The following is a 12357-nucleotide window of genomic DNA, read 5'->3' as shown; positions in this document are numbered from 1 at the left end:
AAAATCTGTCATCCCCCTAACCAAAAGAGTTATACTGGTACAAGATCTGTGGGTAGACTAGCCTTAGAAAGTCAAACTACTACGACTTTTTTTTTTTTTTTTTTTTTTTTAAAGTTTAACTTCACTTCTGTAGAAAACAGTTATATCCATAGACAGATCGTAACTCCATAGAACTCTGCAGGATTTCTACAGAGCATATTTCCAGTGGCTCTATTAATTTTAAAGCCAAAACTTTCAAAGCCATTAGGGTATTTGAACTTCTTATTCCCATGAATTTATCATTCAAACCCTTTAAGCAGCTTTGAAAGTCTCAGTCCTAGGTATTTTTATACTAAAAATCGTGTCTGTTTAAACATTAAAATCTATTTAAAAATTGATTTAGTTAAATAACCCCTAATGTAGACGCACTTAAATGGGATTAGCTCTATTTGGTAAATTAACAATGCAAAGCAAATTTATTTAAGCAATGGTTAACAGATTATACATTAGGGGGTTGCATTGGTTTAACTAGATGGATTTTAAATCAATTCAGTTAAACCAATATAATTTTTTTTAGAACAGACAAGCCTTTAATCTCTTGTGATCTGATTCTCACTCAAAACCAGAGCTAAAGGTATAATCTTATATCCTGCCACCAGATCCCGTTTTCAATATTCCGACTCATTCATTCCTGCTACAGAAATGTACTACTACAGAGAGACACATTCAGGGCTCATCTACAAAAAAACTGGTCTGTAAACAGTTCACTAACATGCTTATAAATAGTGCTTAGTCCTATCTACATTGGTAAATACCCATGTTGTAAGATGGTTATGGCACTACTTGCTACAGCAAAACCAACCAGTGTGATAAATTTTGCTATATAAAACAGGCCTTATTACTAGAAGTGGGAGAATTATTTTGGGGAAATAGAAATTTATCCTAAACAATGAAGTTTTCGAGGCTCTAAAACAATTTGCAAATTCAGATTGAATCTGATGAATAGTTTTGGCTGAAAAAAGAAAAAATATAAAAAAAAGTTAAAAAAATTCATTTTGACCATTTCAAAATGAGTGAAAAAGAGTGAAAACCCCGTACAAATGACTGAATTGAAAAACTAGAAAAAATTTGTTTCAAGTTGACCAAAACACTTCAGTCAATTAGAAACAAATTTATTTCAAGTTTTTTGATTCAATGAAAACTTTTGAATAAAACGGGATTCAAAATGGCTTCCCCCCCCCCCAACAAATTTTGGTTCAGCTCTGAACAAAAAATAAAAATAAAGTAAAATAAAATCCATTATTCACTCAGCTCTATTCATTACACAATATTCTGATACACTGGGTGGCACTAAATAATTACCTGAATATGAGAGTATTTTATTTCATAAGGATATCAAAAATCTCTATTCCTGCACTCAAAGTTAGCTAAGGCCTTGGCTACACTGGCAATTCACAGTGCTGCACTTGCTGCGCTCGGGTGTGAAAAAACACCCCCCCGAGCGCAGCGCTGTAAAGCGCCAGTGTAATCAGCGCCTGCACCGCTGCTCGCTCCCTCGCAGCGCTGCAAGCTATTCCCCTCGGAGAGGTGAAGTACTTGCAGCGCTGCGAGAGAGCTCTCGCAGCGCTGGCGGCGCGACTACACTCGCGCTTCACAGCGCTGCCGCGGCAGCGCTGTGAATCCGCAAGTGTAGCCAAGGCCTATGACAGTACTCCCTCTCCCAAATACCGATCTTCTCAAATGCAGACAGACAGAGCACCTACACAATTTTCTTTTACAATCCCCGGCGTGTCAAAAAACCAGCGAGCATCTTTCAGTTCATTGTATGTAAATTCCACTCTCTCTTTAGGCTTGTTGGATGAAAAGACAGGCTCCTCTTCCATGTTAAAAGAGAGCTCATCAGGATCAAAGTCAATGACAGCTTTTGACTTCTGTTGTTGAAATGTTCTTCCAACTCTTCCTACATTAAAAAGGAAAAGTATTTTTAATAATTTATGTTACTTTACATTTTCTTCAACTGGAAATTTTTCCTTCTTACACACTTAAAAATAAATAAAATACATATGATAAAGTAATATAAATGTGATTGAGGTGTACAAATTTAAATGCTCAAAAGTCAGGATGTTAAAGTGACTTAGGTTTCTGTATTTAAATTTTCCTTCTTGTCCAACAAAAAACAAGAAATCCAGTGCTATTAGCAGTCCCCCAGATCACGGACCTGCTATAATGTGCTATTATTGTATTACAGGTTTCAGAGTAGCAGCCGTGTTAGTCTGTATCCGCAAAAAGAACAGGAGTACTTGTGGCACCTTAGAGACTAACAAATTTATTAGAGCATAAGCTTTCGTGGGCTACAGCCCACTTCTTTGGATGCATAGACTGGAACATATATTGAGGAGATATATATACACACATACAGAGAACATGAACAGGTGGGAGTTGTCTTACCAACTCTGAGAGGCCAATTAAGTAAGTGAAAAAAAACTTTTGAAGTGATAATCAAGCTAGCCCAATACAGACAGTTTGATAAGAAGTGTGAGAATACTTACAAGGGGAGATAGATTCAATGTTTGTAATGGCTCAGCCATTCCTAGTCCTTATTCAATCCTAAATTGATTGTATCTAGTTTGCATATCAATTCCAGCTCAGCAGTCTCTCGTTGGAGTCTGTTTTTGAAGTTTTTCTGTTGTAAGATAGCCACCCGCAAGTCTGTCATTGAATGACCAGACAGGTTAAAGTGTTCTCCCACTGGCTTTTGAGTATTATGATTCCTGATGTCAGATTTGTGTCCATTAATTCTTTTGCGTAGAGACTGTCCAGTTTGGCCAATGTACATGGCAGAGGGGCATTGCTGGCACATGATGGCATATATTACATTGGTAGATGTGCAGGTGAACGAGCCCCTGATGATATGGCTGATGTGATTAGGTCCTATGATGATGTCACTTGAATAGATATGTGGACAGAGTTGGCTTCGGGCTTTGTTACAAGGATAGGTTCCTGGGTCAGTGTTTTTGTTCAGTGATGTGTGGTTGCTGGTGAATATTTGCTTTAGGTTGGGGGGTTGTCTGTAAGCGAGGACAGGTCTGTCTCCCACGATCTGTGCTATCTTACAACAGAAAAACTTCAAAAACAGACTCCAACGAGAGACTGCTGAGCTGGAATTGATATGCAAACTAGATACAATCAATTTAGGATTGAATAAGGACTAGGAATGGCTGAGCCATTACAAACATTGAATCTATCTCCCCTTGTAAGTATTCTCACACTTCTTATCAAACTGTCTGTATTGGGCTAGCTTGATTATCACTTCAAAAGTTTTTTTTCACTTACTTAATTGGCCTCTCAGAGTTGGTAAGACAACTCCCACCTTTTCATGCTCTCTGTATGTGTGTATATATATCTCCTCAATATATGTTCCATTCTACGCATCCGAAGAAGTGGGCTGTAGCCCACGAAAGCTTATGCTCTAATAAATTTGTTAGTCTCTAAGGTGCCACAAGTACTCCTGTTCTTTTTATTGTATTACAGTAACCCTCTGCCATGTACATTGGCCAAACCGGACAGTCCCTCCGCAAAAGAATAAATGGACACAAATCGGACATCAGGAATGGTAACATACATAAGCCAGTAAGTGAACACTTCAATCTCCCTGGTCATTCTATTACAGATTTAAAAGTCACTATCATTGAACAAAAAAACTTCAGAAACAGACTTCAAAGAGAAACAGCAGAACTAAAATTCATTTGCAAATTCAACACCATTAATCTGGGCTTGAATAGGGACTGGGAGTGGCTGGCTCATTACAGAAGCAGCTTTTCCTCTCCTGGAATTGACACCTCCTCGTCTATTATTGGGAGTGGATCACATCCACCCTGATTGAATTGGCCCTGTCAACACTGGTTCTCCACTTGCGAAGTAACTCCCTGCTCTCCATGTGTCAGTATATAATGCCTGCATCTGTAACTTTCACTCTATGCATCCGAAGAAGTGAGGTTTTTGCTCACGAAAGCTTATGCCCAAATAAATCTGTTAGTCTTTAAGGTGCCACCAGACTCCTTGTGGTTACAGTAACCCTAAGGACCCAAATTGTGTTCCCATTGTTCTAGGCATTGCACAAAACACTTTGTAAATTAGATTGTCTTTTTTTGATATTTAAGACCTTGATCTTTCAAACACTTATGCATGTGCTTAACTCCACTTGTGTGAGTATTTGCTTGGATGGAACTGCTTGTATAAATGTAAGCATGCGCATCTTTGCAGGATAAGGCCCTTGGTTTGCAGCAATTACAGTCTTACAAACTGCACAGAGCTATAAGCTCTGCAAAAGCAGAGATTTCAATACAGAATCTGCTTCTGTATTGAGATCTCTCTATGGAGAAGGTTTTCTGCAGTGTAAGCTTTTGATTTAGCTATAATATTAACTCAAGTCCATGTTCTACTCACCTTACTTACATGCAGCCATCTCACTGTGAGCCTTTTCAAATGTGAGCCCAGTTTTGGAACATGGCTGGAGATCTTGCCTACACTAGAAATTGGAACAGTTTTACAACTGGGTTCCTAACTCGGTTGCAACTGTGGCGTAATTAGCCCCCAATATGGTAATTTAAGACTGAAAAACGTTAACTATCCTCCTTAGCTTTCTTTTTTATAACTGTTAGTTCAGACTTACAATCAAGAAAGCCCACATATATATAGTATACATCCATTTGCACACAACTGTTTCTTTTATGTTTTCTAAGTCTTTGCTCTCTATATAGCGTTAATAATAAGTGTTTTAATTAGGGTGTGACAGCACCAGAAAGGGTTACAGAACTAGCAGGCTAACTGACCCAGATTAAACGTTTAGAGATAAATTAGTAGATAATAGTTGTGTTTTTGTATGTGTTTACAAATATATTGTTAGAGGCTGACAATGTAACTAAATGGTTCCTATCGCTGTATTCTGTTAATTCAGAGATCAAAAGAAGATGTTAACATTTAGATGAACTATGAATGTAGTAATATCACTGTCTTAATTTCTCTTTGAAGTATGTAGTAAACTACCTGTAATTGGCGGGAGATGGGTAGCTGCTTTACATTAATCCATGTAGCTAATTACTGATTATGCTTAAGAAATAGGAGGTTACTTCAAAGCCACTATTGTTCACCCAAGGACTGCAGGCTGTCAAGAGGCTGCCAAAGAACTATAAAAAGAACTCTTGAGCCCTGACCCTATTATCTCAGTTCTGCTTAAGCTTGTCAGGGGAAGGTTGAGTCCCAAGACTGAGGTCTCCAGTCCCATCGGGATCTCCCTGATACTGGACAGTGGACTGTAACCTATGGATTAATTCTGAAAGAACTCTGTGCAACTGCAAAGCTCACCATCTCTACTATGAAACTGACCTAAGAGTTTTATTCAAGTCTGTGTGTAGAATGATCTTTTAACCAATACCCACCCTCTGTTCTTTAATAAATCTTAGTTTAGTTGATAAGAATTGGCGGTAAGCGTGTATTTGGGTAAGATCTGAAATATTCACTGACCATGTGGGTGATGCATCTGATCCTTTGGGATTGGAATAACTTTTTATAGGGTGAAGATGATTTTCAGGAATCCTCATCATATTTGAGCTGGCTGTCTGGGTGGGCGCTCAAGGCTGGGTCGCTTTAAGGGAGCTGTGTTTTGGCTTCTGGGTAACCAGTTAGGTATCATAGAAGCTGTTTTGTTGCTGGCTTGGTGAATCTAAGTATTAGAAATAACTACCAGTTTGGGGGATCATCTGCCCCCTTCTGTGCAGTTTGCCCTGATTGAGCGATCTCAGCGTGGCCCCCCCTAGAACCCTGGTCACATAGGGATATGCCTGAACGAAAACTCCAGATCTGAACATTTCTGCACTTGCTGGAAATCTAAAACCTAACTCAGTAGCTGGGCCTATCTCCAGCTATATTAAAGTGTCTTTGGACAACGTTCTCTTTGAAGGTAAATGTAGTCTTTTAGCTCATTTCTACAAGACACACTATCAGTTTGCATATTACCAATGAATCGCCAATACAATTAAGTGTATTAGTCTTTTTTATTTTGGAAAAGGAGAAAGTTGCGATGCAATCCTGGAAATCCATTAAGCCACCTACACCAGAAGGACAAGGACTGAATTGATGCATTGGTGTGGTGTCCAGGAGAAACTTATGTATATACACCTCTTATCGGGTAGAATGAAAGCAGGTGACATAAAAAAAAAATCTGAAGTTATGACTTTTAGAAAGTCAGAGTTCCTGCATATTAGATATTCACATATTCGAAGGTACCATTGTGATCATCTAGTCTGGCCTACTTTATAATACAGGCCAAAGAACTTCTCCTAAATAATTTCTAGAGCAGATCTTTTAGAAAAACATCCAATCTTGATTTAAAAATTGCCAGTGATGGAGAATCCACCATGACCGTTGGTAAATTGTTCCTATGGTTAATTACTTTCATTGTCAAAAAAATTATGCCTTATTTCCAGTCTGAATTTGTCTAGCTTCAACTTCCAGCCATTGGATCATGTTATAACTTTCTTTGCTAGACTGAAGAGCCCATTATTAAATGTGTGTTCCTCATATAGGTACTTATAGACTGTAATCAAGTCGGCCCCTAATCTGCTTTTTTGTTAAGATAGCTTTTTGTTAATAAGATCAAGAATAAGGATTTACAGAAGATTATTAATATATATTTGAAAGAATTCTTACTCTGATATGCTGTTCTACTATCACGTACGCTAGTAACCCAAATTAGAATGTATCATAAATGTATGTTGGCTAGCAATGTTTACCAATTAAGAGTTCACTTTAGACACTGACTTACCATACAGTAAAGCTTAATTGAGTCTTTTGTATAATGCAGTATTTGCATCTGAGAACAAATGGTGATACTCTTCCTCAGGTAATACTCACCTATTAAATAACCTTGCTTTTTAAGGCATTTAAGATATTTTTGTTCATCATCACTAAGTTGTTCTTCCGTTTTTTCTGCATCTGCTTTTAGCCTCTCCTGTCTCCTGAACAGTCTGTCAGATGTAGGGTTAATAATTGGAAATTTCAGGAGGTTTAAAGTTGTGCCTGGAAAACAAATTCCAACATTATCCAGGTCTGTGACTATGCAAACTGAACACAGTATATATAAAAGCAATTCAATGTTTTGGTTCAAACAATGAAAAAAGCCACATGCAGAAGAAAGTTCACAGGCTGTATGATGGCCTCATTCTTCGTTATGAAACAGAAAAGCAATCACAACAGCAACAAAACTAAAGTCAACTGCTAAGCTAATGGCTCTTCTCAGAAATCACCTGCCATAGTGGCTAGGATCACACTGTGATGTTGGACAGCGGTTGTCAGCTGTCGTGTTAGCTGAACTGATGATGAACACTACTTAGCATGCAGAGCAGACAAGAGCAAACCACATTCAGCACTGCATCAGCTCATCGTGATTAAAAATTGCCAAAACATTTTAGACCCGAGTCACAAAACACAATTTTTGGCAACTGTACTCAGACATAGTGTAGACTAGGCCACTGGAGACCAAATCCTGGTCTCATTAAAACCAAGGGCAAAACTCTCCTTGATTTTAAAGGCCCAGAATTAGGTCAATAGCATTTGGGTTGAACACCTGGTTAGAAATGAAAGTCTTTCTCAACAACTGCAGCAAAGTGATTTACATTTTTCTTGCTGCCACAAGTGCCGTGCACATGGCGTTGGCTCAGCCAAATCCTTAAAACATTACCTTTCTGTTAGTATCAGAACACTGAACGTGTGTTAGGTGGACTGGAGAAAGGAATGAAGGATGGGATTGGAATAACAGGAGTTCTAGGAAGAAAGTGTGCTGAGCATGATATGAAAGGATTATGCCTATGAACACATTCTTTTGCAAAGAAACTTTAATTGTGTAATTGCATGAAAACCGGCAAAATTCTGCAGTGATATTTACTTCAGAATTAACACCTATCCCATTTTGCTATTATGATTCTTATTTATGGCTCTCCATTTACTGGAAAAAAAATATAAAAACTATATGTGAAAAATGTCTTTAAAGAACTACTGAAAGCAAACAGAATTTTGTAAGAGTAAAACCTGATGTTTCTTTCAATTTGCCCTTTAAAGGTGATGTGCAAAGAAAACAATGGGGCTGTGGACATTTAAATTTGATTTTTTTTTTAACTTTAGAAATTCATGGTTTTTTTACAGTTTTTTTCCTGGAAGACACCACGGCCTTGTTGAGGCTAGGAAGGAAGATGTTTTTTAAAAATGTGTTAGCTAACACACTGGAATGCATTTTACAACCTTAGTGTAGACCATGCAATTGTATAATTTATAATGTATTAGCTGGCCAAGGTGAAGCTTATGGGGGAATGGAAGGTCAGCCAAATTATTTTATCTCCAACTACTGTTGATGGTCTTAGCAGAGAGGCAAAGGCATCAATGAGCATGAAGGCTGAACTAACTTCACCCCTTGAGGAGTGTCAATACAAGAGCATCAAGAGTTGTTACTTCTGTGCCTCTAGCATCTCAACAGGAGGCTCCCGCCTCCACTGCTAAGGTCACCTTCCAGAGGTGCCAGATTCACTGAATAATGACACTGAAAGCTAGGCAGCTCTGTTTCAATGAATATTATTCAGTATTGGACAAGACTGCGAAACATTATTTTTCCCAAAGAGATTTTGAGACAAATATTTGGCCAAATTATATGAACTGGAGTTTAAGAGTTATGTATATATTGAGAAACTGAAAATAACACTGACACAGGACTTGCTATATTCAGCCCTAGGCCAGTGCCAAAAAGAGCCCCATTTCACCGAAGGACCAGGAAGAGGTTTAACATCTGATATTTTGCAAACCACCAGGGCTAGCAGTAAAATACATGACCTGTTCTCTCCAGGTCACTTTGCAGTTTGGTTCTGTCCCGCTGCCTGACTGCTTAGCCCTTTTCCAATTTTGATGCTGCCTGCAAATTTGATAATGGTTGAACTGACAGCAGAGAAACCCATGAGCCACCCATGCTGAGTGCAGAGAGGAGCTAATTTTTGGTTTTTCAGTTTGTCAAGAAAGCCTCTAGAAACGTAAAAGTTCTGCACTAGACTACAACTAACAGATGTGCCACTGCTTGAAGACTGACATAATTCTCCACTGTAAGGTAAACAGCTCTGAGCGCCACCACAACATACCGATGGAAATCAAGAAAGGTAAATTCCTTTCAAAAGGCAAATTCACTAGCCCATTCCAGCTACCAGAGTGAAGCAAACTAGATGCAAAGCTAACTTAACTGGCCAGTTAAACCAGGTCTAACAGCTGCTTTGTGTCACCAGAGAGGCACAATTGGTTGTTTTTTATATTGGGGGAATGTAATCAAAGCAGTTTTGTTAAAAGAAAATAAAAAAAAAAAAAAGAGGAGGGTGGGGGGAGGAGGGGGGTGGGGGCGGCAGCAAGGGGGGGGATAAGTGGGGATGGGTGATAGAAGAATTGAGGGAGACTGGGGGGGGGCTCAGGAGAGGAACAATGGGAAGGGGACATGAGAATGAGTGGCAGAGGGATGGGGAAGACTAGGGGCAGAGGTTTATCCCCTTCCATGTCTGAACACCAGGATGTGAGGGTCTACCCTCCTACGATTTAGTTGGGGTTGGCCCTGCTTTGAGCAGGGGGTTGGATTAGATGACCTCTTGAGGTCTCTTCCAACCCTAGTCTTCGATGATTCTATGTGAGTTGGTACCTGGATGTCCTGTCCCCACAATGGTGCTTGAGCCCCTCTCTCTACTCCTATGTGTGTGCACCAGGATCTAGGGGCTCAGCCCATCTATGGTGGTCTGACCCCTCTCCTTGCCTCCCCATATGAACCAGGCTCTGGAGACCTCTTACCTTTCTGGGGGCGTCTAGCCCCTTTCTCTTGTCCCTCTGCCCTGCCATGTAAGCCAGGATCTGTGGAAGCCCCCCTGCCCCTCTGGGTGGAGAGCTTTAAAAAGGCATGCTGGGTGCGTGCACCAAGAACACACTGAGGACCTGAGAACTGGCATGCTGTGCCATCTGCTGGCTTGATGGGATGGGAATGGGAGGGGGAGCTGGAAATGTTGAGGGTGGGCACTGTATGTTGCAGGGAATGCTGTGGCAGGGGGCAGAGAAGGAGAGAGACACACGAGTCTTCCCTCACATGCTTAGAATTGCTATAACAACCATGTCATAAAACTGTCAAGATTTTGGGACATAGAACACGGATGAGATTTCTCTCGCTGGCCCTGTTAGCGGCTACACACTGCAAATGTTTCAAAGCACGACCATTATCCCCATTCCACTACAACAAAACGTACAGGAGCGGGGAGGAGCACTGAGGAATCACATAGCAACTGAGTGGCCTAGTGGAAAGACCACTGGACTGGGACTATTCCTAGCTCTGCCCCTATCTGGCTGGGTAATCTTGGGAAAGTCACTTCACCTCTGTGCCTCAGTTTCCCATCTGTGAAATGGGACTATGTGAAGTTCTTTGAGATCTATTGATGAAACCACTAGATAAAAGCTAAGTCTTTTTATTATTAACCACAGTAGCATATCAACTGCAAACTTAAGTGAGAACTACAACTGCCCAAATGACCACTGCCTCCTACCAACAAACATTTCTGTTTAAAAAACTAAGAAATTCACTGACAAAAAACTTTGTTAACACAGAATTAAGGTTATCTGGCGATAGCTTGTGTCCCTCCAGAATGCTGAGTTCAGCAAAACTCAAACTTCTGATAATCAGTTAATACAGAGTTAAGGTAAAACCCCACACAACCTTAACTCTGCCCCAACACACCAGTAACACAAATATTGGCACTCTGCCTTTCCTCTAATGGACAGGTGTTATCTGCACTTACCCTATGCTCAAACATGAGCCTACTCCCTTAACAGAATATCACACTTGTGAAATTTAACAACTGCTTCATACCCTTTTACAATCCCTTGACACTTGTACACAGGATATTTCCCAAACCTGGACTTTCCCCTACCCATCATTAAATCCACACACAGCTGCTCTCATATATCATCTCACCACTGCCAATGCCCATGTCAAGAAGCTTCCACTGCCCTGCTACAACCTACACAATGCTGTACTGAATGGATGCAGACTGGAACCCGCATCTCTTTCTTCTGAAAACCCACATGGGGGTACTCAGCCGCAAATCTCCTCATACCACAATCACAGCTCTTCCAAACTGTCCCAGCTCATTCCTCCCCCATTAAATACAGCTACACCTAATGCTTAGAGTGTATGCAGAGGATTTCCAGTGGCTATTGCCAGCTTCACAGGGCTGAGTTAAGGCTGTATTTCCTGGTTTGAGTTTTGCTGAACTTGAAGTTCTAGAAAGGCCTGAGCTACCACCAGACAACTGTAACTCTATGTTAACAAAGGTTTGTGCCATTTAATATGCCTGTATTTAATAAGCCTGTATCATAATACAAATGCACAAGGAGACTGAATTAAGGGAAAGCTTAACGCTGACATTTGTTAACTTTGGAGTGCTTGATTTTTCAACCTTAAAAGTTCTTTTACCAACTTTTTTGGGGAATAGTTATTATATAAATAACACCACCCAGGAGACCGCAATCAGGCATAGGCCCCTATATAAAAGCCTAAGAGACACTCCTTGTCCCCAAAAGCTTAGTCCAAACAGATACTGATAAAAGTCCCCATCCATGCCCCTCTCACCTGGCCAGGGCGAGATTGTTGCTCTGTTGATCACCTCCGGGGCTTTGGACTTGCAATAGTCAGACTGCAGCAGGGTATTGAACAGTGTGGATTTGCCGGAGTTGGTAGCTCCTACGAGATACACATCACCATTGCACTTCCAGGAGTGCTGCAGTTTGGAGATCAGCTCCTCCACTCCATAGCCTGTCTTGGCACTGATCAGGTGCACATCCACCAAGTTCTGGCTCGCAGTCCTGCCAACCTGGCCCCCCGTGCCCTGGACTGCAGGGAGGATGCCCACACGGGCACAGCTCCTCAGCAGCTGTTTTCGAAAGCGATTCAAATAGTCTGGAGAGTCCCCAGGCAACAGGTCCACCTTGTTGCCCACCACCAGGATGTTGGACCCTGCATCCACCAGCTGAGGCAGGTCCTGTAGCACTGAGTCGGGCAGGTCCAGCATGTCCACCATGTATAGCACCAGGGGGCGGCGTCCATGGCGTGGGGGGCTGCGCAGGGCAGCACTCACCAGATTGCGGTATTGCTCCCGGGACACTTGCATGTGCAGCGCCTGCTGGTGATGGACCAGGAGCCAGCAGCGCTGACACACCACCCCTTGCAGGGCCCGGTGCGCCTCTGAGCTCCCCAGGGCCCCCTGCACCCCCAATCCTTCTGAGCCCCCCAAGACTCCCTGAACCCCCAATCCTTCCGAG

At 41.2% G+C, this 12357-nt stretch overlaps 1 protein-coding gene across 1 annotated transcript in view; it reads right to left on the bottom strand.

Annotated features, from left to right (window-relative positions):
• NOA1 (nitric oxide associated 1) overlaps nucleotides 1-12357 on the bottom strand; it is a 28719-nt gene that overhangs the window by 15968 nt on the left and 394 nt on the right. Inside the window, exons 2-4 of the mRNA XM_026653283.1 lie at nucleotides 11669-12335; nucleotides 6892-7056; nucleotides 1743-1939 (exon numbers count right to left, since the gene is read on the bottom strand). Of these exons, the coding sequence (XP_026509068.1) occupies nucleotides 1743-1939; nucleotides 6892-7056; nucleotides 11669-12335 (1029 nt within the window). The remainder of the gene's footprint in view (nucleotides 1-1742; nucleotides 1940-6891; nucleotides 7057-11668; nucleotides 12336-12357) is intronic.

The sequence above is a fragment of the Terrapene carolina genome, unplaced genomic scaffold, assembly GCF_002925995.2.
Source record: "Terrapene carolina triunguis isolate 2854851 unplaced genomic scaffold, T_m_triunguis-2.0 Scaffold136, whole genome shotgun sequence".
Classification (NCBI taxonomy): Eukaryota; Metazoa; Chordata; order Testudines; family Emydidae; genus Terrapene; species Terrapene triunguis.
The sequence above is the reverse complement of the archived record's forward strand: the minus strand, read 5'-3'. Positions and strand labels throughout refer to the sequence as shown.